At 37.0% G+C, this 27,920-nt stretch overlaps 1 protein-coding gene across 4 annotated transcripts; it reads right to left on the bottom strand.

Moving 5' to 3' along the window:
- Window positions 1-247: 247 nt before the first annotated feature.
- Window positions 248-27,920, bottom strand: gramd1a (GRAM domain containing 1A). Of its 4 annotated transcripts, none has more exons than XM_058746827.1 (21): window positions 27,637-27,920; window positions 27,181-27,303; window positions 22,879-23,768; window positions 16,399-16,597; window positions 15,525-15,545; window positions 15,343-15,427; window positions 15,119-15,222; window positions 14,308-14,403; window positions 14,095-14,175; window positions 12,994-13,112; window positions 9,856-10,117; window positions 9,067-9,229; window positions 8,762-8,905; window positions 8,020-8,141; window positions 6,417-6,559; window positions 6,226-6,329; window positions 5,926-6,150; window positions 4,742-4,832; window positions 3,930-4,037; window positions 3,703-3,823; window positions 248-2,123 (listed from the first exon to the last, which is right to left on the bottom strand). In XM_058746827.1, exons 3-21 carry the CDS (start codon window positions 23,295-23,297, stop codon window positions 2,028-2,030), a joined length of 2,703 nt encoding a protein of 900 aa, XP_058602810.1. In that variant the 5' UTR covers window positions 23,298-23,768; window positions 27,181-27,303; window positions 27,637-27,920; the 3' UTR covers window positions 248-2,027. The 4 variants fall into 4 exon arrangements, with proteins under 4 accessions (XP_058602810.1, XP_058602809.1, XP_058602811.1 ...); XM_058746826.1 differs by having other exon boundaries at window positions 22,879-23,682; XM_058746828.1 differs by lacking the exons at window positions 22,879-23,768; window positions 27,181-27,303; window positions 27,637-27,920 and adding an exon at window positions 25,861-26,630.

Genomic DNA, 27,920 nt, shown 5'->3' with positions numbered 1-27,920 from the left:
TAGCCTTTTGAAGTTTAACAGTCACATTCTGCCATATCACAATTCTGCTCTTTCCGTCCCCAAATTTAAGACCTCTTGAAATCATAATTAAGACTTTCTTTTACAATTTAAGACTTTTTAAGACCGCGCGGAAACCCTGAAAAAAATCAACACCAACAGTAATTTATAATAAATGAGCGTACAAACTCATAATCATACCAACTTCCCCACTGCTCAGGAAGTATTAATCTGTGAAAAAAATTAATTATCAGTACTAAACACAATTTTACAATTTTTTGGCATTTTTTTTTATTATACATTTGTGACCGTCACAAGTCATCTTTACAATCGTGTCTATACAATACATCCCACCTTCACTCTCTCCCTGACCCGAATAAATAGCACACACTTTTATCACTCAGAGCAAGGGCTTTGCACAGCAGCGCCCGCAGACAGACAGACACACACGCTCTGATAACACACTCAGAGGAGGGAGAGATCACCGAGGCTGAAGGAGACGACACATACAGGGACAGAAATGAAACGGCTGGACGGGGGACATCAGTAACAGACAGTCCTAATGAAACAAAGGACCAAAAAAAATCCAACTCGCAGCCTCTAGGTGAATCTCACCAAGAACATGCACATCATATTTCACATTAAAATTTATACTTTTTTTTTTTTTTTTCAATTCCCACTACTAATTAATATAATATTTATATTAATTAAGGATAATAAATATATTATTTATGCAGTATGTTTTACGGTTTGTAAATTATGCTTATTTTAATGTAAAATAATTATATGTACGGGACAGGATGGTTTTCATTATTGCATTAGAGCAGTGATAATCGTAGACAAAATTTAAATGAATAAAAATTGAAATAAAAATTATGAGGGGTGCATAATTGTCACAAAAATGGCACAATGCAAAAAAAAAAAAAAAAAAAATTGAGGTGAAACAGACATGTTCTGTGCGAGACTGGCCTAGAGTGTTGAGTGAAATGACAATGGTCCTCCTGACCTCGAGTTCTGGTTGGTCCCAAACGTCCAGCCGAGGAACGACTGAAGTTCTTCAATCTGTGCACATCAGCTGCTCAAGCTAATAGTAACCCTGAACAGTTCAAGTTTGATTCCAGTGAAACTCCACAAGTTTCTTAACACCAACTACACAAAACAGCTCTTTTCACCCCTAAGTCATAAATTCACAGGGATTTAAAACAAAAATAATAACTAAAACATTAGGGACAAAGAAGAAATGGTTAAAATTGTAAAACAATCTTCACTCTGGTACTCTACCCCAAGTAAAAGTTTGACTTTTGACTTTTTGCATTCTTTCTTATAGATTAACTTTTAATTGTCCATTACAATTTTTCCACATGATTATTGCTAAAATGGGAATTTATATTCATACCACTCGTTCCACCCATTTCAACGTTGGTCCTTGTTTGAGCAGAAACACAATGACGTTAGACTGTAATTCAAGTCTATTAAATAAATACTGCAATGGTCTGACACACTTTAAACGAGTTTCAGTAACAGCTCTGAAATCAGCAAAACAGTAATATAAGAGAAAATTGAAATTTCTCTTATAAAAATAACATTTGTGAAATTACGGTTGAGAGGTCTCTTGGAGGTTGATTTCAGACATTTCCCTCTTTGAAATCTTTAGCGCATCTCTCCCGAGCTCTTTTTTGAAAGGTCCATGATGAAATTCAGTTTTCAGACACGCAGTACGGACCAAACGGCTCAAGATGCAGCACAGCTGTAAGTCACAGACGCTCCCATACATGTGTGTTATTGCTTCAGACCCAGAGTTCATGGTTTTTCGATTGATAAAAGAGTTGCATGTGTTTTATTCAGCTAGTATAAAATCCTGTAGCTGCTGCTGGGACACAAGGGTGATCTAGAAGATACCCACATCAATCCCAACATTAATGTCACTGAGTTGAGCACCGTCTCCCGTCCATGATTTGGCCCCACGTGGACGGCTATGTCACGGGGTCCGCAGTCTGTAAACGGTAGGGTGAGGGGGTTACCATACGCTCTCACTGATCCGTCAGTGTTTCTGGTTCTGATTCAGACCCCTGCTGCACCTCAGGTGTGATCATTCCTCTGTGGAGCTTCTCCAGAGACTGTTTCATCTACATGAGAGAGGACAAACCACATTAAAAACAAGATGAAATCAAAATACGCCTTTTTGTTTTCATAATAAAAATGTTGTCTTATTTTGTACAAGATTTTTCATAAAGAAACCCTTGCTGAAAGATAGGGAAGCCAATATCCTAAGTCTAAGCTGATTGGTTGCTCCAGCCCGGTCATACAGGTCGGTTTTTCAAACTGGCCTCCCGACTAAACCAGCTGATGACCAGCTTGGCCAGACTAGAAAACCATCTTAAACAAGTTTAGAAGTCCAGCAAATAAGTTTAGTCTGGTTTATGCTTTTTTCAATTATTTTCAATATTCAATTAAAATGTAATATCTTTCTCTCTGTTACAAGCATGAAGACAATAAACCAAATATAAGATGATTATAATAATATAAGATGATTATAATACATGAGATTCTGAAATATGATAAAACATATTATAATATTTTATTATATCTTTATGCCACAGAACAGTCTTACAAGCAATTGGATTTTTAGAGTTCATCAAATAATTCAAATATATCTCAACATTCTTGAAATTAAAAAAGAAAGCATTTTCTATGAAAATGGATATTTATGAATATTAAATTGCAAGGAATAGTAATACAATTATTATAGATTCAACATGAAAATGATCTATTTTCAAAGAGTCTCCAATTTTGGATGAAAAAAAATTATTTGGATAAATTCCTTAAAAAAAAAAAATAAAAGTAAATTTCAAAACAAAATTATCAATCTGTCAAATTTTTTCAAGCGTATTAATTTACTGGGTAACAATTATGAATAATACTAAAAGAAACTTCAACAACTTTGTTGGGCAGAAGACATTTCTGTCAATGAAGCCTCAATTGTTTTCTTTCTGTCACTCAAATTATTATTCCAAAAACAAATTAATCCTTTTTTTTTTTTTTACCTCTTTTACTTCATGCAATAACAGCTCAAATCTGAATAAACTCAAATCAATCCCTACATTATTTCCTACTTAATATTCTGTTTCATTTGGAAATATGCTAAAACTGTCACATGGTACTCCGGAATGCTTTATTCTGATTGGTCAATCACAGCATTCTGCAGTCAAACATTTGTATATCTGACTGAAAAACTGTGCTGGCTGAATGTTTCTCATCACTCAACGCTCTCTGTTGTCTTAAACAATACAGCACTTTCAACTTAAATCAATATATCTTAGCCATTTATTTACATATTCTGCAAGTAGACATGTAAAAAGTGGGATAAATTTAAAGCATGACCAAAAATATTCCTTAATAAATGCACCACAAAATCAATTTTGTGTTGTTTTTTTAACTTCTAAAAAAGTACCCAATACTCAGAAACATTGCAAAAGTGTTGGTGTGTTGGTCAAGTTATCTATTCTGGTCACGTTTTGTAGTCGTCTTGTTCTGATTCAATACAGAATTATAGAAAAAGCGTGCACTTCCAACTCAAAATGGAAAGTAATAAAAAGACTAAATATTCACAGACTGATGACAGACAGTTACTTCTAATCTGTTTTCAGCAAATGCAGCGTTTCGACTGCCTGATGAAGACATCTTAAGTTCAGCTCAAGCACACACCTGATCCAGAAGTGTGACAGAAGACTGTAGGATCTGCTGCCATTTGTTCATCTGGGCCTGGTGGAACTGCCTCTGGAGCTGCAGGACCTGCGCCCACTCTCCTGCTGTCTGCGGCAGAGGACTGCGCAGAGAAACAGTACAGAATCAGCATGCTGAAAAGCAGCAAGTGAGTGAGTGTGTGTGTGTGTGTGTGTGTGTGTGTATACAGCTACTCAGTTTGACCATACCTGTCAGTTAAAGAGTACGAGTGCCAGGTCTCCAGCGTGTGTGCGGCCCGTTCCAGCGCCCAGAGTTTGTAGAAGAGCATCATGTTCAGAGCCACCAGAACAACCAGACTGTAGGAAGAACAGAGAGGAGATTTCAATATAGAGATCTGTACTTGATGGTGCAATATCAATGGTGAAAAAGTGTGAGCATGTTTTTCTTGAAGCTCAAAGTCAGAGGGTCTACCTGACACAGATCCTATATGCAGGAGAAAGCGAGGAAAGCAAGAGAGAGAGAGAGAGGATCAGCAAGGAGACATATTAGTATGCAAAAGAAGGGAGAAACAGAAAAAGAGACACTCCTTGTATGTTGGTGTAAATATTGAATTTAAGTTGATATTTACTCAATTTACTGAAAAAAAATAATAATAAAAAATAAAAAATAAAAAAGTACAATGAAAGCACCAGTCCCCATCTGCTTTCATTGTACAGAAAAACACAGCTTGGGAATTCTGCTAAACTTATCGTTACAGGTACAGGTTTCAAATGACATGAGGACCAGTAAAAGATTACTTTTTTTTTTTTTTGTGACCTTAAAAATAAACATTATCAAAACGTGTTGTCCAATGAGGCAATCATTACGGTACGCTCTGCTCTTCAGATATCAGAAAAACAAGCCACCACTGTAGTGATGACAACCTGGCGGTCTCAATGAGCTCAGACTGAATCTTGTTCATCTGAAGCGAGTCTGATCAGATGGCACAGCGGTGTTAACGCTGATATTATAAATGCACATAAAGTAATATTTACAGACTGCCAAAGGTGAAAACACTCACATGAAGCTCACTATGAGCAGGATGGTGGAGATGCTATTGTTGTTGTTGCCGGCTCCACGCCACCTCTCCCCTAATCTTATATACTGAGCACCTGAAAAAACAGGAAAATGACTCATTAGCAGGCATGTGATCAGATAAGGACAAAAAAAAAGAAAAAAGAAAACCTGATTTATATATTGTATAAAATTCTATAATTATTGAACACTTCGAAAACGTGTTACTATTGCAATATGAGTAATGTACTATAAAATTTGTTTTATTCCTTTATTTTATCAAAGTTACTTAATAATATTAATAATCATAATTTTTATTTATTTATTTTACAGGTCAACAGTAAAATTACAATAGTAATATATATATATATATATATATATATATATATATATATATATATATATATATATATATATATATATATATATGGCCAAATAAATATTATTTAATAATCATTTAAAAAGGACAATCTAAATTATTATTCAAAATATTAGTTTTACTTTATTCAATTATATAATTATTAATTATAAATCATTAAAATACATACTATTACTGCAATAACTAATGTACTGTAAAATAAAAGAGTATGTAATAATAATAATCATTTATTTCATAGAACAACAATTATGATACTACTATTAATGTTCTTCACATTACTAAGATATAATTGTTTTAGTCAGATTTACACAAATCACGTAGGTCATACTTCTCAGGTCGAATAATTCATATCTGTTTATTCCAGTAAAAGCATGATGTTATTATTATTATATATTTAAATATTTTTATAAAAAAAAAATAGTTTTATTAAATTTTTTAATTACATTATTATTACCAAGATCCAAGATATATTACTATTGCATACTGTACTCTAAAATAAAAATGAGCATAATTAATAATATAATTTATTTTACAGAGCAACAGTAAAATTACAATGCTAAAACTGGTGGCTGTCTTAATTTCTTTCTTGCTTTTTTCCTCAGATTTATGTGATTCACGTGGGTCATATTTCTAAGGTCTTCTAAGGTCAGAAATGACAGAAATCTGCATAAATATGGAAAAATCACATCCCTGATTAGTCCAGTCAAAGCAATTCCGCATTCCACCACTAGATGTCAACACATTCCACATGGTCGCTTAAATCAGACTTGATGAAATTCAGATCTGGTGCTCCTCTGCATCGACTGACTCACCAGCTTCCCTCCTGTCGCGCTCATCTCCAATTCCTCGGTCGCCCCGCTCCCCGCCTCCAGCTCCGTCCCTTTCTCTCTCCCGCTCTCCTGCTCGTCTGGGACAGTTACGTTTGCGTCTGCGCAGGCCGGGGGGAGTCTTGGCGGAGTCCGCGGAAGGCACTTCACCGGTGCTCACTACAGAAACTTCCGACTGTAACAGCGTTTCCAGCTTACACACCTCCATCTCTGACGAGGAACATGGGATCATTTTTAGCACCAATGTCACAGTCAAGGTTTGCACTGAGACGAAAAACTACTCACCCATGTGTCTGTAATACTCTTCAATGCCGCTCCAAGTGTTCTTCTCTATGAGAGCTTTCACAAGACTCCACGGCTGCTTCCTGTAGCAGATATCAGACGAGACCCTGCAGACACACACACAATGGCTCCCTCAGCGGTGTTTGCTTTTGAAGCATAACAATACGCGCATAACAATGGTCAGGAAGTTGTACCTGAGGCGGCTCTTGTGCTTGTTGACAGAGGTGAGGCAGTATCGGTGTACAGTGTAGAAGTAGTCCTGGTATGGGATGCCCGAGGTTATGACCTCCGAGTCCACCACGTAACACTCCCCCCGGGTGCTGCTCTTGTGGAGAGTCTGTACAGCATGACAAAAATACACAAAACCATCATTAAAGAAGTTCTGGGTTCAGTACAAGCTTTGTTAACAGCATGTGCGATATTCTGTTGATTATAAGAGAAAATCATTTAGAATTTATAAAAACTGTTTAACATAAATGCACTTATTAAAGGAAGTCTTTGGCATTTGGCAATATGAAAAAGCAGAAACATGTAGCCTGTTTGTAAGCACTTTATGTTTATGTGTTATTTGAGCTGTAAAGGCAGATAAACTGTCATTTTAGTGGTGGAACTGCTGTTCTAGGTGGATGAACTTCTAGTTATACATAAACCGTGTAAATAGGTTAACATTAACTAGGGCTGAATGTTTAATCAAAATAAAAACTAAAGCACGATATGGCTTAGTGTGATTATCAAATCACAGAGGCCGTGATTTAATTTAAAAAAAAGAGAAGATTTAAGGGCTCTCTGCCCTTTTCCACTTTATTAAAAAACTTAGTGGTTTAATGTTTGAAAAAGAAGAAATTAAAGCAGCCGTTCTCCAGTTGTACTGTTACATAAAACAACAACAATAACAACATTTTTCTTAAATACCAATTTTTTTATTTTAGTGAAATAGTATTACAATAGTAAGATTTCTTGTTTTGTTTATTTATAATAATAATAATAATAATACGTCATTAAATATAACAACAACAACATTTTATAGTCATATTGATATACAATCACATCTTTGGATGAATTGTGCAGCTCTACAAACAAGAACAGCAAACATGTAACTTTGAAAAATAATGTATTAAAAAAGTATTACAATAGTAATATTTCTTATTTTGTTGTATTAATTAATAATAATAATTACATAATTATTATTTTTAGCCATACTGATATATAATCACAATTTTTGGACACATTTGTGAAGCTCTACAAACAAGCACAACAAACCTGGAACTCTTTTAAAAAATTCATTTTAAATTGCAATTTTTATCATAAAAATCGGAATTCAAATTTCCTTCCAAATCATGCAGCCCTAATACTGTATGTCATATATATATATATATATATAAAAGGATCAGGGATAACATTTTACTTATTCATTTTTGTAGCTATGTTCTTTCAATTGTGATGCATTTATTATGTGTTATCAGAGAGGACAGTTCACCTAAAAATGACAATTGTCACCATTTACTCACCAGCACATCATTCCAAACCTATATAACTAACTTACTTCAGTGGGACACAAAAACAGTTTATACATGCAATTCAAGTCACTGTGGTCCAAAACTAAACAGGCAATATAAAAAAGTCTTCCTTCCTTTCTGTTTTCCAAAAAAAAAAAATGCACACAGGTTTAGAACAACATGATGGTGAGTAAACAATGACAAAATTTTCATTTTTTCGTGAACTACCACTTTAATAAGAATGAAGGTGATTGAGGAACAGCTGAGATAAAAACAAAGCTAAAAATCTGTGTGGACCCACCTGTGTTTCCACCACAGGAGCAGTTTTTGGGCCCAGCGGGTTGTTGATGGCGATGGTGTAACTCAAAACTCTACTGCTGTTCCCACTGCTGCTGTCCTGCTGCCACTCATGCACAGAGAGATCTGAACCAATCACACGAGAGAGAGAGAGAGCAGAAAGAGGAAAAGAACAGTTAGAGGACAGGGAAAAAGAAGGGTGGATGATTATAGTCAGAGCACTTGCAGGGGCACAGGGAAGGGGGCAATTATCCATGCAGACAACGAGCAAAGACAAAGAGCTCAGCACGAGAAAAAAACACTTCTCACACTGTGCTATCCAGGCTACCATTCCTTGATCTACCATGAATATTTTCAACATTATTTGCTGTACAAAGCAGATAAAGTTAACAAGGGAAAAAAAGAATGAGGCTATGGTATTTTATGCTAAAGAACACAGCGAAACCAAACAGTCGAATTCTCATTATCCGCCCAAAGGCCCCTATAGGACACCCAACACGAAAAGAGCAAAAGGGAGGGGGAAAGAGGACACGTGGGATCTGAAAGCTGCAGAAAAAAGGCAATAACAACACAGCAGAAACCAGCCATGCATAGAACAGTCAGCAACACCGTCAATGATTAGATGCAAGCAGGACTCCAGTCCACTAGGGGCAGTATTTTAATAAGTATGCTGAAAGGAATCAAAACAAATTAATTTATGAGTAGCAAACTCAGTTACAAAATGTCAGTTTTAAACCTGAACTGACCAGTGAAATGACGCTGTGAGAAGAGGTGCTGTATAAAGTGAGTGTCTGAGAACAGGAGGTCGTGGAGCTTGTCCACGCTCATGCCAACAACTGTGTTGATATGCAGCCGGCCGCTGAGATCCGCACAGAAGGACTCCACCTCACCTGTGGAGATTAAACGCGACTCCTTATCAAGGACATAGCTATTTGACAAATACTATTTACCTGCTCTAAAAGAAAGAGTGGTTTTAAATCTTTAAAACCTTTTTGTTTTAAATTAAGATCAGGCAGTTTGCTGTGGGAAACAAGGATATACAAGCACTCACTCTCTTCCTGAGTGTCAGAGGAATTGCTGGGGTCAGTTGGGAGCTCTTCGTCATTGGTGATGTCCAGTGACGAGAGGTTTCCCAGGCTGTGTGGGACAGTGGGAGGAGATTGAAGTGACTGATTGGCAGATTCTGACTGGCTGTCCCCGCCTTCTTCCACGACCTATAAAAAGAATAAACACTCTCAAACCAGTGTTATCGTTAAAATGTCTAAAATCACATAAAATTATTACAACAAACTATATAAAATAAAAGCTATTCAAATATTAGTCAAATTAAAAAGCTATTATAAAATATCAATAAATACTATAATAGTACATAAATAAAAAATAAAAAAAACACCTTAAAGTCATAAACATACAAACAATACATCACAATAAAACGTACATAATGCTGTTTAAAAATGGTAAAAGCCTAAAATACATGACCAGGGGTGTAAATATTTGCTCTGATAATGTTTCAGTTTGATTATGATTAGTTACTAAATTATGATTGTTATTTACAAACAAATTCACTAATAAATCATTAAGACTGACTTGTATTCAGATTAATTGAATAGAACTGATTCAACAGAATAATTTTCATCGCAATCATACATCACAATGACTTGCAAGCAAGTTTTACTCTGTACACAAGCAGTATATTTCTAAAATATTTTATATCAGAAAATAATCCAATGAATCACGGTTTAGCATGGTTTTTGCAACCTTTTTGTCTATGAATCTTCCATTGTAATGTTCTTTGAGCATAATCACTCTGGCAGGTATTTCACAGTTGGTTGATGCTTACGGTTGAGGACAGGGCAGCTCCAGTGTTTGTGGTGGGTGGCAATGAGCTCTGGGAGCTGGGTGGACTGGGCTCAGGTTCGATGCTGGCCCGAGTAGATGGCACCTCCACAGGCTGGCAGGAAGAGGAAGAGGAGGATGGAGGTGAAGATCCCGAAGCGCAGGGAAGAACTGAGGCAGATGAGGGTGGAGAGGAGCCCACCAGAGCCACCGGCACTGAACCCAGATCCAGCAGGTCAGTGACGGAGACCGGCTCCTCACCTGGCCTACAAGACAGAAACAGATAGATGTAAGTGTCAGGGATGTCATAAGCCGCTTTTCCCCGAAATTACCTGGAACAATTTGTCCCAGGAACTTTTTCCCCCAGACCTGTTCCGTTGCGGTCTAAAGTACCGAGAAGTTTAGGCAAATAGTCTGGTGACGGAGGTCTGCGTGCGTTTCTCAATACCAAGTACGCAAATTTCTAACTTGCATCCTCGGTAGTTCGGACTTCGCGAGTTTCGACTCGGGAGAGTGAACTCCCGCAGACGGGACGGCGCAAGTCCGGTAATTCTGCAAACAGCAGATTTACAATAAGATGAAATATGATATCAAACACCACTGCCTCTTTTCTTTTTCATTTGAACATATTAATAGCCTCAGAAATGTTGTTCAGGGAACATACATATACATTACAATGAAACGAATTATTATTATCAAGCAGTATTGCCTTTTTTCATTGTAACATATTAATAAATTAATAGAATAAAGACCAAAGATTACCTGTTAGATTTACCCAAAACAAATTATAGCTTATGTTTAACCACTACAGAGACATTAACGCCAAATGTCAGAAGGACTAGCCGAGTTGAGGCTGCTCTCGTTGGGAAACATGAGCACTAAGCGCCCGCTGATCACGTAGAGCTCACGTCTCTAAAATCGGCAAAGCACATTTTCAAATAGGCACTGTCTTTATTAATAAACCACAGATTTGAGTTTTAAACAACTACATTCTCGTCTGAAATACTTTTGTGTTTTATGACACAATAACAGTAATATTTAAAAATGATGCGAATATATGGTGGTTGAAATACAATGCTGCGTGAACCAATCAGCATGCTCAGCGCCCAAGTCCCGCAAAAGGATCTACCTACTAAAGTCTAATGTACAGAACTCAGAACTCCCTGACCAAAGTAGCAAAAACACTGACATATCAACAATGTTTACATATCAACCATTCAGTATCTATCAACTTGGAAGCAATGACAGCAAATTATGCAGTAAGCAAAGAAACTTATATAAGCCTGAAGATACAGTAGCACAAACGGTACATTTAAGATAAGATATCTTAATATAAACTGATAAACTGTTCTAAGATAAACTGAATAAAATAAAGATCTGTGTGTCCTTTTGGAAAGGAAAGGACGTGACGTGTGGCCAAAACATACTCGGATTTTGTGCTCTGCATTTAACTCATCCAAGTGCACACACACAGCAGTGAGTAGTGAACAAACGGAGCAGTGGGCAAATCTCGTGCGCAAAAGACCACTGAAACAGAGGCGATTCCCAACATAACAGCAACTGTGACAGTCGGGATCATTAATGTTTACGCCCCCAACATTTGCATAACGTATACAAGCCCATGTTCTATGCCAGCCGGACCTGCAGTCGGACTGCATCGATGCAGTGTTGCCAGATATTGCTATTAAAACAAACAAAAACCGATGAATAAATAAAAATAAACCAAAATTATTTCAAATCTTTTGCAATTAAGATAAGATACAGATATCGCTGATCCTAAACTGCAACGTCCTACTTTATTAACTTTCTTAGGCCGTGTTCACACTTGGCGTCTTTTTTGAAGCTGCCAGTGTCTGTTTTACATTATAATCCTATGGAGTAAACAGTGTTTTCAAAAAAGTCCTGAGCGCTTTTTAAAACGCCACCGCTGGCGTCTTCTTCTGCAGCTCAGAGCGTCTTTTCAAGTTGAAAAAAGTTTAACTTTTCTGAAAAAAACGCCCTACGTCAAGCGCCTTTTTGACAGCTGACCAATGACAAGCGAGTGGCGAGTCGTTTCCATAACAACAAAAACAACAAGAAAAAAGGAGAAGATAGCCGGTAGACAGATCGTACTAATTTCGGAGCACAAGGAACAGTATGAAACCGAGCTTCATCCAACCGGAGCTCCTGGACTAAATTGTTGGAAGCACCATACAGTTTCCTTCCCCGTATAATGTTGCGCTCCCACAAACGTCGTTGTGAACCGACACCCTCCCCATTAACTTCAAAAGCAGATGTTTCTGCAGCACACAGCGATAGCTACCGTTGCCGTTGTTGCTATGGAAACAAAAGACGCTCTCGGCTGCTATTTGTAACAGACGCTGCCAGCTTTTTTTTTCATTAAAAAAACGCTCTCGTCAACTTTTTCTAGTCAAAAAAGACGCCAAGTGTGAACGGCCTAAAGTGTCAAAAAAAGTAGAAAAGACAAGTCCAAAAACGCTTGTAACAGCTGGATCTGGCAACACAGAGGCTGCGTCCGCACCTCACTCACAACTCTTTCTCAAGCCTCGTTCACTCTACCAGCGTCTCTCAGGGATCACGTTCATACCACGGACGCTAAACATCCTTGCAAAATCTCTCAAAATCTGTATCTTCGTCTGATACAGACTCAAACATTTAAGGTTGGATGCCTAATCTCTCCATCGTTCACACCAGACAGTAGAGATCTGTTTGCTGTGTGAGCTACTGAAATGAGCTGCACTGTGAAACAGCCAATCAGAGCAGAGCTCAACATTATTATTCATGCCCCTTCCAAATAAGGTAATAACGGACCGTTTCATTCTAGGGACAAATCCTAGGGTTGTAAATGGACATGTAAAATCATTTCTGGAGAATTTTTGCCCTTACCTAAGCCACATACCCTCTATGTAGATATCAGAGAACAATTTAAAATATTCTATCAATGCATTCTATTTTTAAAAAGTACGTTAAAAAAATTATAATATTCTAGTAGTGTATATAATATAGCCTACTTGAGCTAAAACCTAAAAATAAAACAGAAAAATAGTTACAGGTGCACTGTAACCTTCTGTCTGTCCTTGTTTTCTAAGGTAAATTTAATAAATAAAATCTCATAAACAGATTCGTCTCAGTGTGGACTCACAGCAGGCCGTTCATATGTTCAGCAGTAGGGGAGACATAGTCATCATCTTCACTAGTGAGCCCCAGCTCAGTTCCGTAACACTGGTGAACGATGTGCCATAGCTCTTTAGGAGACAGAGTCTGTGAAGGAGAAACAAAAGAAACAGAAACCTCAGTGCGGGGCACTTCAAGGCTAAAGACTGCTTTAACCCCATTTCTGTGAGGCAGCAGAGGTAGTGACACAACATTTAAAACTTTAAAGTACCATTTTATGACATCAATTAGTTTGTTAAGGCTATTAGTTATCAGCGTAATAAGGTCAAAAACACAATAACACAAAATTGGTTGAAACAGCACACTGTAAAAAAAATATATTTTAATTTCAAAACACTGTAAAAATTCTACAGTAAAAAGAAACTTTTAATTGGCTAACAATAAGTGCCTTATTCTACTGTATATATGGTGAAAAACCAATAAATCTAACCTTACATTTCATGCAATTTTGCATTTAAGCATTATTAAATTAAAAAATTTTGGAAGTAAAAAAGAAAAATTAATCTTAGAATTTACATCTCTTTTTTTTTTTTTGTTCATTTATGTTAAACTGAAAAACATACAGGTTGCTTTGTAAAGATGTTTACATTTTTGCTGCATTTTTAGAGAATAATTCAGGCAACCACACCTGCCAGTTTCCTTATTTATTAGTTATTTTCATTTTAATTGCAGATCGACAACATTCCCACTGACTCTGTTCAGCATTTCATTCACTGCAATGCAAACTGGAACTATATATTTTTTTCTAAAACCACAAGAAAACAATTTAGCAAACGTAGCAGTTGTTTGCTACAACAATATAAGCCACAGTAGCTTTATATTAGTGTTCAGTTCTAATAGACAAGCTTGCAGAAGATGCTGTATCTGTGCATTGCAATGCATCTGTAGTCACCACCTGCATCTTGCCAAGTGCTAATTATTATGGACAATCGCCAAGCAATGTTGTTTGCCTGCCAAATGAAATTGTCTACACACCAACAAATACACAACAATGATTCTGACAGGAGACTTCAGATGGTTGTGTCTTTTATACAGATAAAATGCACACTGTCAATAGTGCGATTCTCACCTTATCCATCAGTGCATTCTGCCATAGTCTGAAGATCATCATGTAGCTGCGATCCCTTGCCCCAAATGATGTAAAGAAGTGCTGACAAATGCAAAACCGTACTTTAATCCAAGGCAGAGTATTTATTGTCTTAGGAGGTTCAAAATGCAGCTAACAAAAGAAATCCATTAATGGTAATTTTAGCATGCATATCCGATGTCTGCAGTGCGGTACCTTCTCGTGTTCAGTGCTAATTTGGATGGCATTGGGGATGAGCTTGGCCGTCTTCTCCTTGGTCAGACTGGTCACATCTTTCAGCAGTATGGTTATCTGGTGATATATAGAGATAGAAAGAATATGAAGGATTTATAAATAATGGACCAAAGTAAAGGTTGCACAAATGAACAAATTAATATCTATGAACTACCATGAAAATGTTTTCGGTCAGTAAGAAATTATCACTTTTATTCAGCAATGGGTGTATTAAATTGATCAAAAGAGACCTAATTTCAATAATTTGTTACAATTTCTATTTTAAAAAAATGCTGTTCTTTTGAACTTTTAAAATCAAAGAATCCTGAAAAAAATAAAGATAAAAGTACACAACTGTTTTCAACATTGATGATAATAAAAACATTTCTTGAGCAGCCAATCAACATATTAGAATGATTTCTTGAGTGATGGCTGCTGAAAATTCACAGAAATAAACAATATTTTAAAATATATTAAAATAGAAGCTATATAGTCAAACTGTAGTAATATTTCGCAATTTGACTGTTTTTACTGTATTTTTGAACAAATAAATGCCTTGGTGAGCTTAAGAGACTTTCAAAAAATAAATAAATAAAAACTTTACAGCTCGCCAACCTTATGAAAAATAGCATGTAATGTATGCTACACTGTGTGCAAAAAATGATTAAATTACATGCACCTGCTGTATACTAATACACCTACTAATAGATTATGAAATTCATTGTTGAGTATTGTCAATATTTATCATTATCGATTAGTTGTTGCAGCAAAAGTCAATGTTTTCAGTAATTACCGTAGTCTCCCATCGGAAGATATTACTATAGAAGCAGAGCCAGTTCTCCGACAGGTAGAGACGGCCCTGGAGCAGAATGTCCCTCTGCAGTGCACATGAGTAGTCTAGACAGAAAACAACATCAAATGAACACAACCAGAAGCCATGTGATCATCATATGGTGCTGCACTTAAATTATCACTCATTATATTCACTGGCTTTACTTGTGAAGTAGTGACACTCACCCACTATGAGACGCTCTGTATCAGGCAGCTTTTTAAAAAGTTTACGGAAGTCTTCATTCCTCTGTTTGTATGTAGGGCTAAGAACCTGTACATCAGAGAGAGATGAGAGCGGAATAAAACAGCACTGTCAGCAAAAGCAAAAACACTGAGGTGTGAACTTCCCAAGACCCCAGGATACTTACATTATACCAGCTCTGCATTTTCTGAAACAAAGAGGAGAAGATGCAATGAATTTACTACATAAACATGTCAACGAAACAATCAAAGTTGGCCCTATTTACTTTCTTAATACACATTCTTGGTCTTATTGTGCATAATTAATTTATTAAATAAGTAACAGATGATTTAACCAGCGAATGCTGCCTGGTTTCAGGACTTTGACTACAAACTTGAATATGCAATGCAGATTTCATGCCCAATCAATCCCTGATGTACACTACTGGTCAAAACTAAAATGTTTGGAATCATTATGAGTTTTTCGTGTTTTAAAGAAAAGTATCTTATGCTCACCAAGACTACATTTAATTGTTCAAAATACAGAACATAATTATAATATTGTGAAATATTATAACGAAAACTAATAAATAATTTATAAAATAACATTTCTATCTAAATATATTTTAAAATGTGATTTATACCTGTGATGGCAAAGCTGAATTTTGAGCAACAAAACTCCTGTCTTCAGAGTCACATGATCCTTCAAAAATCATTCTAATATTGCTTCTCAAGAAACATTCCCATTATTACCAATGCTGAAAATAGCTGTGCTTAATATTCTGCTTTGCCATCACGGAAATAAATTACAAATTTAAATATATTCAAATAGAAATGGTTTTTGTAATAATATTTCCCAATATTGCACAATATTATCTTGCAGAACAATTTCTAAATAAATGTCTGCAACACTAGCATTCCTCCTGCCTTATTCATTCAGAAAAGAACAGCAATATAGTGCTCAGTATATGGGTGGAAGAGCAAGCGCTTGTCATATCAGACATTTAGATGTGGATGAGTGATGACCATCAACCAATCTCACCAGCCGAGAATGTGGCTTACCTTGGCATTGCGGGTGAAGTGTCGGGCCGCAAGCGGGTAGGAGGAGGTGGATGAGGAGGGAGTAGGAGGCAGAGGGCTCTCTGAACCCCCAGCGCTTCTGTCCCCGCCCGTCTCCCCTTCGCTGGCTCTGCCACCCAGCACACGGCGGCGCAGGGAGGGTGAGCTGCCGGGAGTACTGCGCGGAGAATTACTGGCTGTACTGCAGGCAGAGGAGAAGTAAAGTCAGAGAGGAGACACAGACAGTCATCTGGCATTTCACCACTGTGCTTCAACCGCCCTTAAAGGGCAACTGGGTCATGCACAAGGAAATGACAAAAAGGACAAGATTTATCCACTATTTACCAAATTGCATGTATTGATTACAACTAACTGATTCTGGCTTACAACATACAGTATGCAAGTTAAGGAGCAACTCTAGTTTCTAAGAGATTTTTAAACACAATCAAGCTGATATTCTGAAGAATTTCAGCTAGCATACTTATGAACAAACATCCATGATGGGTCCTATATTAAGAGTTCAGGTCTGAGCCCAAGGATAAAGAGTGTATTTATATGAATAACAATCGTTTCCACAGTAACGTTCCATTCCTGTTCCAGTAAAAAAGGTGACAACACAGATAGAGGCTTCTGCACACAAACACAAAGCCTTATCTGTTCACCAACATTTGATCAGTCTGATGAGACATTTAAATGCCAGACATATGAGACCTGTTTAGTCAAAGGAGTGCTGATAGTGGCTTTAAGGCATGTGAAATCAATCCTTAATACCAGTTGTTCTTACTATGGTTCGATGATACAGCAAAAACAGATAAAAACTACATAGGCTATATATATATATATATATATATATATATATTGTATGAAATGACTCAAAGGGATTGTTTGTCTATGTCATCATGTGGATTCACAAAAATATCAAAAACAGTATTTAAAAATAATCAAGGTATATTTTACACTAAATGGCCATTAAATACCATGAAAAATAATGATTAATCAATCATTTCCATTCACATGCATCAATATAACAATATATACTACTAAACAGCAATGCTTACCAACAGATATTTTACAAAAATATATGAAATCTGGCTTCCGTCTTTAAAAGAGAGCCTCAAAACAACAAAGGATCACAAAACTAATGATTTTAACATTTAGGGAATGTGATCAAAGTCAAATAACAAGCATTAAATTGTAAAGAATATATTGTGTACATTTAATAATTCACCCAGTAATACTTGCTACAACATAACAGAGAATGCAAACCATCAAAGGTTACAACATTAATGGAAATCAACTAATGTCAGGACTACATTTGAAATATCTAAAAAAAAAAAAAAAATTCTGCCTTTACCACAAGTTTTCCTGTATGTAATGCATTTGAGTGGATGAGTTCAGTCAGTTCAAACTGAATGTTCAGTGCAAGAAAGGTTTTGAAACCATCCTGCAAAACACCATAAAAATACATAACAGACAGTCACACTTCAGGACATCGATTAGACGCGCCTGCTGCAAGATGAGATGATGAAGAGTCACAGAAGACAATGGCGTAACAACAACAGATCCTTACTAAAAAAAACACTGTGGCATTTTGCAAGGAGGTAACCTATTATCTAAATTTGGGAGGGACCGAATGTAAAATTTAGAAATCCTAAATTGAAAAACCCATACTGATCAATCATTAATATAAATATTGTGTCACAGAAATGATAATGAAAAGATACCTCTTGATAGATGAATAATCAGAGTTTAATTCAACTTCTCTTCCGCTACTCTTTATCAAATCATCAATAAGGTCTTATTGATTACTGTACTTTATCTTTAACAACTTTGGCCTCTGCCTGTTCATATCTGCTTGGATCCCAGTCTCACGTTGTCTTGGTAACAGAGGGAATATGGGGGTATCGGAGTCTCCAAGGTAACACGGCAGGATCATGAGAACACACTTCTCACTTAACTTGTTGGTCTAGTGGCTTCAAATGTAAAACGAAAGCAACCAAAAGGAATGAGCAAGTATTGTAGCTTTTATATGTCAGCAAAACCAGTCACACAGATCCTAGCAAAAGCGAAAGAGCAGTAAAACAGCATGCAATCCCAATAATATCCTAACAACAGCCAGAATAAATGCCATTTATTAGCATTCTAAACTAATGTTTAAGAGTAACAACTTTTTAACAGTTAAGACTCATTTCGAAGCAGATTACTGATGGAAAACCCAATTTCAGTGAACTGGTTCTTTCGTTTCGATGAACCGATTCAAAAAACGGTTCAGTGATTCTATTGCGTCATGACGTAATAACAAATGTTATTTATTGACAGCCACTTCGTTTCTTACGCGTTGATAAAATTGTCATTCAATCAAATAATAAATCATATTGATTACATTTCATCAGAACATTAAATTTGTTAATAAGTCATTGTTGGTACATTATTTAAATCCTCGCTTTACTCCAAATGCTCTTTCTATCAACTCACTCATCGATTCTCTACACATCACGAATCGGATATGTGTTCTCAGCTCAATGAATCAAAGAGTTGTTGACTCGAGAACCGCTTGGGATGATTCAGTTAAATATGTGAACGAATCGTTCGGTCCGATCGATTCATTCAAAAGATACGACTCAAACGAATCGGACATCGCTACAGCAAATGTCAACAGAAAAGAATGGGCGGTCTAATGCTGAAGCTAAAAAAAATACTAATGCCGCGTGCTTCAGCTGCTGACATCTACACTGCGTAAACCAATGCAAATGTGCAAAAAGTGCCTGCATTTTTGTCATTTAAATAAGGCATAACAAAGATGGGATTTGCATGCAGAACGTGCACAAAGTAAAACTACAGCACGCGCCAATCTAATCCTCAATGCTGAACGTGCATTTGTGAACACCGGGACAATCCCACACACAGAATGTCGATATCATCAGTGCGGTTTAGGGATGCAATCGCAGTTGCATGCGTGTTAACGCCTTAACAACCTACTACTGCATTGTGATGCAAGAACAACTGACAAAAGTGAACGGTTAAACAACATTAGCATACGCTTTTGTAGAAACAACATGATGCATGCATTGCGTAAAATAACTAACTAACCCATTTGCTACTTACTCGAACATGTCATTGGGCGTTTTCTCAGTTCAATGTGTGATGCCCACGTTTATTTTACAGTAGCCTCTCAATATGGCACTGCGCCGACACAACAGACGGTACATTCAGATTAACTAGCCGAATGCATTGGAGACACTGCGTCCTCTGTTCATCCGCAGCCCGTTCTAGTCCAACAGAACGCGATCGTTCAACATCCCCATCCCAAAAGAGGTACCGGACCCCCTGTAAAACGTAACGACCACAGCGGTCTCCACCATGAGCGCTCCGGCTATCCTAAAGCAACCTACACACTGGGTAAGAGAGGGAGGGGGAGGAGAAAAAAGGATGTACTGTGTGGAGGAGGGAATCAACACCGTTTGAGGCAGTGGCCCTCTCTTTACCACCACACACCAGGGCCAGACCATAGGGGATTATGCTTAGTGTTGATGTGAAAGCACTTGAGTCAGTAAAATTTGATTGAAATGCTTTGCTGATGGACTGGACGCCTGGAGCTGGTAAGGACACAAAGTTATTCAAATTAAGGGAATCAATCCCAGTATCAAAAACTGGAAACCTGGCTTCCCAGTCCCAGTTTGCATAGAGACCGTACAGTGCATAATAATCCTCAAAGGTCCAGCCATCTCCATAATCTGTTTTCCTGGGAGAGGCTGCCGTAATCTCAATAAGAAGGGTGACAGGAGGCCAAGACATATAGATGTACAAATACAGATTTGCATGTCAAAAAAACTTCAAGTTAGGATCCTAAATCATATGCAGCCATTATGGCAATGGATAAAAGTAAATAAATAAATGTAAATGTACCAATTTTGCTTTAAACATCTTTATTAATATTTAAAAAAGGGTTGAGGCAATGGGGTCAGATTGAACATATAATGCCGTATTTTCTGAAATATAAATTGTCTTTTTTTAATAATCTGAAATGTGCTACGTCTTATTCCAAATAATATTCCAATACACTGGTAGTTTCAGTAAATTTAAAGGATTTGTTGTGAGTGAGGGGTATTAAATCCTACTGATTTTATATTATTTATGAATATACTAAAACAAAAATTAAAAAAAGTAATAATGCAATTTTGACCCAATGCAATTTATATTTAGATTATAATTTACATTATAGATGCAAGTCGATTATGTATGACAAGTGTTTTTGTTGACCTCAGGAAATGGGGCGATCAATGTCACTCTACCTTTAACTTCTGAGGTTTTAGTGGCATTGATCAAACACAGAAAATGCTCTTCCTGTGCAATAATCCACTAGGATTGAGGTTTTGAAGCTCAAAGCAAGTCAATCTATTTCTGCAATCACATGTATCTGTAGGGAACAGAGCTTAAAATGTGTGCGATCTGAGAAATGCAGCACTAATCAAGTCTCCTAAAAGGATCTCAAGTTTATATATGGACATATGGCACACAGGACCACAAATACATCATGGTCAAAAAGGCCAAAGCACCCCAAAGAGGCTTAGACAAATGAAATCTTCAAGACTTAAGAAGCAACTGATGTAAACAGGGTGAACTACAGGCAAAGTGCATGGGTTGCACAGAGGTTTAAACAGGCAATTATAATCCTCTTCATTCATGCAATATTAGGAGGCGATAGATGAAATTAAATAATTATAATATAGTTAATGTTATTCACATTACATTGGAGCCTGGAACTTGGCTCTTGTCATTCAGATGCTGCGCAAACTTGCATGTCAGGAAATTGCATTGATTTTGGACAGATAAACAACCTACAGAAAGCTAAACAAACAAGGCCCATTCTATAGTCAGCAAAAATGATTAATACAAGTGAGCAATAAACAGGCTTTACCCTCTTGAACTTTAGATTAACACAGATCTGTCTACAAATAAAGGAAGGATGGATTCATCAGATGTAAATGATTCATGCTATGATACTCATTCGTGCATGTCTCTGAATCATTTCAAGGGTGATAATTCATAGCCATAAAAATGCATTTTGTTTGTTTTCAGACTAACAAGGATTGTGTTCAGAGCTGCTGCCTAATTGCAAGGTTTAAGGTTCTAGTAGGCTAATAAATAAATAAGCACTTGCTAAACAGTATCCAGAACCTTATAAAACATCAGAATAGGCTCCAATTCCGTGCTAGTCTTCGAAATGGCTGAGCACCAAAACAGAAAGAACTAGGTCAATGAAACCGGTTGGTAGATGAGAAGGACAAGGGCACAGCTGTTCATGTGGCGTGCATAAAACACCTTTCGCTCTCCAAGCTAGTCTTTTCACTGGCTGACAGTCTTCACTGCAGCATCAAAACAGCGGCTTCTGATTGGGCAGCAGTGACATCACCAGAAAAGGCGGAACACTCCCACTGGGTAATAGTGATGTCATGTGTACGAGAGCCAGACGGCTCAGATACAGCCCCGCCTCCATCTCTCCGCTGCCAAGAGCACTCGTCCTCTGTGGTCTCTTTTCTGTCACTCTATCATCTTTCCTGTTACTCAATGAAAAGGACTCAATAAACCTCACCTAATTACAGTGTTTCAGGACTCTCTGTTTAATTTGGTCCCTGGAAATATTTCTGGACAAATTCACTGTAATTATAACAAGCAATAAAGCACAGCGTTTATTTGCATGTATGGAACTGTTACAGCAAGAGTTGGGCCATATTTCTAGTGTAGATTGAAGTCAGTTTACTAGGGAACAGTTTCATTTGCATTGAAAGAATGTTCTGGATCATGTCAAGAACATCATCAATATGTGGCATTACTGGTGGTTTTATCTTTATATAATATAATATAAATACTATTAAACATATGCATACATACACACACACACACGCATATATATATGGTCACACACACGTGTGTGTGTGGTGTGTTCAAGTATACAAAAACAGTTATTTTTAAACACTTAATTAAATTACCTGTATCATACTTAATACTTAAAGAATTACTTATTTACTCGCACTGTGTGTGCCTTACTGTTACTATGTTTCTTGCCGTCTTCATAAATGCAACTAAGTAACAAGTCAAACCTATTTCCTGTGGTAAATGAAAAATACTATTGATAGAGCTTAACTGCATTGCACTCTGAACTAATTCTGAATTTGACTCTGAAGGGAAGTGAAACAAAAACACTTCTTTAAATCAAGAAATTAAATTTAAAAAATACACACAACATGCCAATGAAGAAAAATAAGACAATAACTTTATCTATGGAAAAGATAATGCTAATAAGCATGGGTCTTAAAACCAAAAACATCTCATGCCTAACCAGAGTGTTTCTCCACCTCTTCTCATTGCATCTGCACCTGCAGGAATATCTCTCTGAGCATCTAGCATGGATGCACTTTAAAAAAAAAACGCAGCATAAGGAAGTGCTGGAGACTGCACAAGCAGGAGGAGGAACACACTGACCTGCTGCTGTCACAATCTGAGTCCTTGCTGAGAAGGCTACGGATAGACCAGCGAGAGCGCCTGTTTGGGGAGGAGCTCCGTGACCATGAGTGGGATGGGGGTAGGAGAAGCACAGAAGGGCTGCCCTGCTCTTCCTCTTTTACATTAGAAACCATTGGAGGTGATGGAGATGCATGTGACGGGCTTTGGCTCCCATCTCGTTTCCTTTGCACTTTATCCCAAAGGTTCTTTGATATGTCCTCTTGACGTACTTTGGCTCTTCTCTTCTCCCGGTTTCGGCTGCGAGAGTGGTACCGGTGTGGCCGTGGGTTTGGGGAGCAGGACCACGACTCCGTATCAGATGACGGTGGGAGAACATTCAGGATTGGAATGGAAATGGGCTCAGCTATGGTGATTTCAGGAGGTGGTGTCACAGCCATGTTCTACAGACATTCATATATTACCTAGAACTTTCTGCATCAGGATTGTCTAAGGCTGACAGTTTCATTGAGGACAAGTTTCATCACGCACAATCATTCGTTGAGAAATTTCCTACTCTCTAATCTTCTACATGTGGTCTGGAAATTCCACTAGAGTCCAAAATAAATATTCCATTATGGCAATACAGTCTGATGACATTTGGAAAAGCAGGAACTCAAAAATGGGGTGGAGCCATCACTGAAATACAATACAGCCATCTCTTGTGCAGGTCATTTTCAGAGGAAAGAGCAGTCGAATTTGCTTGCAAATGTCAAATACATCTTCTTCCTCTTTCTCTGTTGCTACTTAAGGCGTCCTTCAAAAAAGTCTCTGCCCCCTTTACTTCTACAAGCAGAGTTCACAAAAAAATGCAGTTTTGCAATCCACCTTGTCATCAAGATTCACACATCAGGCATGATAAGATCATGTTGCTGAGAAGAGGAAAAACTCTATTTGTTTTTAACTTATTCAAGCCACAGACTAAAAAAAAGGTTACTTGAGCTCCTTTATATTGTAACTAAAACATATCTTTACAGATCAATTGTATAATATTATGGTTTTTCAGGGATGTGCATACAGTATTACCATCATTTAAGAGTTGATACCACAGTTTTATTTTAACAAAATGGGCAAATGTGGAAGAGATTCAAAGATTCAAAACAAAATGCATATATTTAGGAAATGTAAATAACTTATACTGTAGCCTATATGTACACTAACATTCAAAAGTTTGAGGTCAGTAAGATTTTTTTGAAAGAAAGATTCTCATGCTCACAAAGGCTGCATTACTGCTTGGTCAAATATACAAAAGAAAATGAATATTGTGAAATTATTCTAATATGCTGATTTGGTGCTCATGAAACATTTATTATTATTAACCCAAAAAATAAAAATAAAATACAGTTGAAGCTGTTGAGCTGCTTCGTATGTTTGTGGAAAACGTGATTCTTTGATGAACAGAAAGTTCAAAAGAACAGCATTTATTCAAAATAGAAATGTTTTGTGACATTAAATGTCTTGGGAAAAAAATTCTTACTGACCCCAAACTTTCAATGGTCATTGGGTTGCACCCCTAATATATTTCCACATAATTATAAAAACATTTATAAAAAACAATGTAAGAGCTGACAAAGTTTGCTACTAAATGAAAAGTCTTGTTGGACAATATCCTCCCATATTCTTGTGGTATTACTCCTCTAAATGAGATCATGACTGACAAGCAGATTCAGAGCAACACAAGCATAAAATCATACAACAACAACAACCTGAATACCCGGCTAAGTGGTGTTTAAAGCTGTTATTAATGTATGGGTGGAGTAACCATCGCATGATTACTGTATAACGCAGCCATCACTCTGTGACTGTTTATCATTTGTCCCCTGAAAGCTTTGAGAAACACCTCTAGATATAGATGAGTATACAAGCTAAAAGTACTTAATTAAACTGCTAACATGAAGGTTACAAGCTCTATCAAAAAAAGAGATGAACCAAAACTTGCAGAGTTAGTGTGATTACAATCCAGAACAAAAGTGTCACTGAACCTCAAGCTACTCCCTTTGATTTAACTTTAGTGTAAAACATCATACCCAGTGAATTTTGAACAGCTGCTTTCCCTATTACTGTGTTATTAGATTTTATCATGTTGAACTTCCTCCAAAGGGAACATGACACATTTTGAAAAGCAATGGAAATGCACATGTAAATAGAAAACCTGTTTTCTTTTCTCACCTGACTATCAGCTTTGCGTGTTTTACCTTGGAACATTTGTGCACATTGTGTAGTGTTTACTGTGGTTAAAGAAGACAAGGGTCCCACAACTAAGCACAGTTTTTCTCGTCAGTGTTACCACAAGCTGGTGAGCCATGCTGAGACAAGTCACCCACCACAATACTCAAGCTACACAGTGTGTCCTCTTTTTTGTTAACTTTCTTTCAGAGTAAGGATGCCTTCCTGAACTCAAAGAAATTACCATAAGAATCAAGCAAAAGAAAGAACCACTTTCAAAAATACAAATTAAAATGCATGACCCAAAATAGTACTAACACACTCTTATCACACCAAGGGATAGACAAACAGCCAAATCAGCAGTCATCAATCCTGACCCTTTAAACTGTTGAGAAATTGTACAGCACTTCCTGATTTTTGGCAAATTAACTAACACAAATTCCTGCGAAAACCTCCTACTGAACCGTTTCATCACTAGGCTTCAGAACAAGAGTGACAGCCTTTTATCAAAGGCAGGGACAAGATCTGCCACATTATTTACTTTCCTGTTTGAACAAGCTAAATCATGTCTTGGTTTTGTTTGAACAAATCAAACTAGGGCCATTAACACTTTCATTTGCACACACAGTAAGTATAAAAACCACCAGTGTGATTTTTATGATCAAGTCATACTTCAGCTGAATGAAGGACAGTATCAGTGACAGATACTTTATGAAATGAACAAAAGTCTAATTTAATAACAAGAATAAAGAAAAACAATAAAATAATAAACAAACCAATAGTAATAATAATTCCTACCTCCCATTGGACGAATTACCCCCATTGTTTTTTTCCTGTTCGGCCTCATACACCAGACGGGCGACAGTACGAGGAGTGATGTTAAAATCCACTTTCTCGTAGGAACACATCAGCACCCCAAATTTAGCCGGCAAGCTAACCAAAAAAGTAGCTTTCGTCGCCAGTTTTCAAATTTAGCCACTGTTTTCCAATTATTTTTTAATGTTTAACTATTTCGAGTCTACATACGCGGAAAAATGCGTAAATGTCAAATCACACTTCAGTAAATAAACCATGTTAGGCGTTAGCAGTGCTAACGAACCGGTCAGCTGTAAGTTACTATTCAGGCAGTTGAGGCGAATACTACAAGCTAGTTCACTAGCATGCTAATGATACCGGTGGGAGAGAAAACGGTCTTCTGTTTACTTTTTCCCATCCGTGATTTCGCCTTTGCACCGTTCCGAAATCCTAGTCACAGGACAAGCACTAGTCATAGTTTGTTCTATATAAATATGCCTCATTAAATTAAGTAGCTATTATATTATAAGCATACGAACCTTTCCTAAGTTTAAATGCTACGCGAAAAGATAGTAAGATAGAGCTCAGTTTCCAATGCGACGGGCAAAAAGTTGACAGGGTAGATTCAAACCCCAAGACAAGTACTGTGACACTTTGATGAATAAGTAATTAAAGTCTGAACACATATGAGGAGAAAAACAAATACGGACTTCGTTGATATTAAAACGCAGCTCAAAGCGGAAAAAAATAAATTAATGGAAATTATACTGAATTATTTACACCCCCGCCCGGTTTACTTTATGGTACAGTCGAGCGAGAATCCATCAAAAGACTCTTCAGCGTGCGCAGACAAAAAAAAATAACGGGTGTTTTGCCGTTGTGTACTAACATGCCTGTACACAAATAATTAATCTTAAACAGCAATAAAATGCTTAAAATTACAGAAATAAAAGACTAGTATATATGGAATATCTAAATATAGTATATGTTCATATTACCAAGCAATAATAAAGCATGACAAGTCATCAAAAACCCAATAAATAGGTATAGGCTTAAATTATTATGCACTGAAGATACATATAGATATATAATCCTCAAATTTATTTCTACATCGCTAAATTTTCCCAGTCTGACCTGATTTATTTACTTACTGCGCCCTCTTCAGGACATTAAGTGTAGCGCGATTAACCCAAACTCAAAATAGAGGAGGAATACCTTAATAATACGGGAGTCCAACAATTACAGTTTGAAACATTTAGATTGGTTAATAACAGAAATCCTAAAAGAGTGAAGTGTGAGTAGGTATTGGATAAAGCTGCTTACCTTGAATGCTTGTTTCAATGCTTTTAATAATCATTATTCTATCAAGCAATGAGAGATGCGTTTGGAATCGATATTTTCTTGCCTGTTTCTCGCCAAGAATAGGGTCACCTTGCTTTCAGAGGGCTAAAGAAAAACACAGACACTTTATTATGACTATTTATGACCATTCATCTCACAGTCTTACCTTATAGTTTATTCTAAATTGCATAAAAACAAAACAATCTCCTGAAATGCGTATTTGAAGATTTACAGCAAACCACCGAGCTGTAAGGTAATATTAACCATTATGTGTTATCATGCGGAAAGCATTAGGCTATGTATTATTTAATGTGTAGAATGTATATGTAAACAGACTGTAATATGTTCCGGTCTCTACAGCTTTTCCTGTCAATCAGGTTCCGCGAGAACGTTTGGTTTATTTAAAAAAAATATATATATGAAGTAACCTTGACTCACCTCTTAAATCGATTCTGACAGGGTTTCAGCACGTGCTCTCTCTCTAGTGCCAGTGACTCGTCTGCTTTTATGAGTTGTGTTGGAGTAACGGAGAGATTCCAGAGGCTTGTGTTGCTGTACGTCTGCTGGCACTGAATGGGCATCTGGAAACTCGAGCGGTGCTAAATATAAAAGTTCACCAGCTCGTCGGTAAGGAATCGAGTGGGACGCTTTGCGTATGGCCTGTTTGTGTTTGGGGAGGGTGGTCTGACGTTTGGGGGACCAAAACAACAACCTTCAGTCCG

Source organism: Onychostoma macrolepis, chromosome 16, assembly GCF_012432095.1.
Source record: "Onychostoma macrolepis isolate SWU-2019 chromosome 16, ASM1243209v1, whole genome shotgun sequence".
In the NCBI taxonomy this organism is placed as follows: domain Eukaryota; kingdom Metazoa; phylum Chordata; class Actinopteri; order Cypriniformes; family Cyprinidae; genus Onychostoma; species Onychostoma macrolepis.
Note: the sequence above shows the minus strand (reverse complement) of the source record. Positions and strands in the feature narration are given on the sequence as shown.

Coding starts and splice junctions, on each gene's coding strand:
- gramd1a (XM_058746827.1), bottom strand. CDS start 23,297: ATGGCTGTGACACCACCTCCTGAAATCACCATAGCTGAGCCCATTTCC. Junction 15,223..15,342: donor TACAGAGCGTCTCATAGTGG/GTGAGTGTCACT, acceptor TTTTCTGTCTAG/ACTACTCATGTGCACTGCAG. Junction 14,176..14,307: donor TTAGCACTGAACACGAGAAG/GTACCGCACTGC, acceptor TGCATTTGTCAG/CACTTCTTTACATCATTTGG.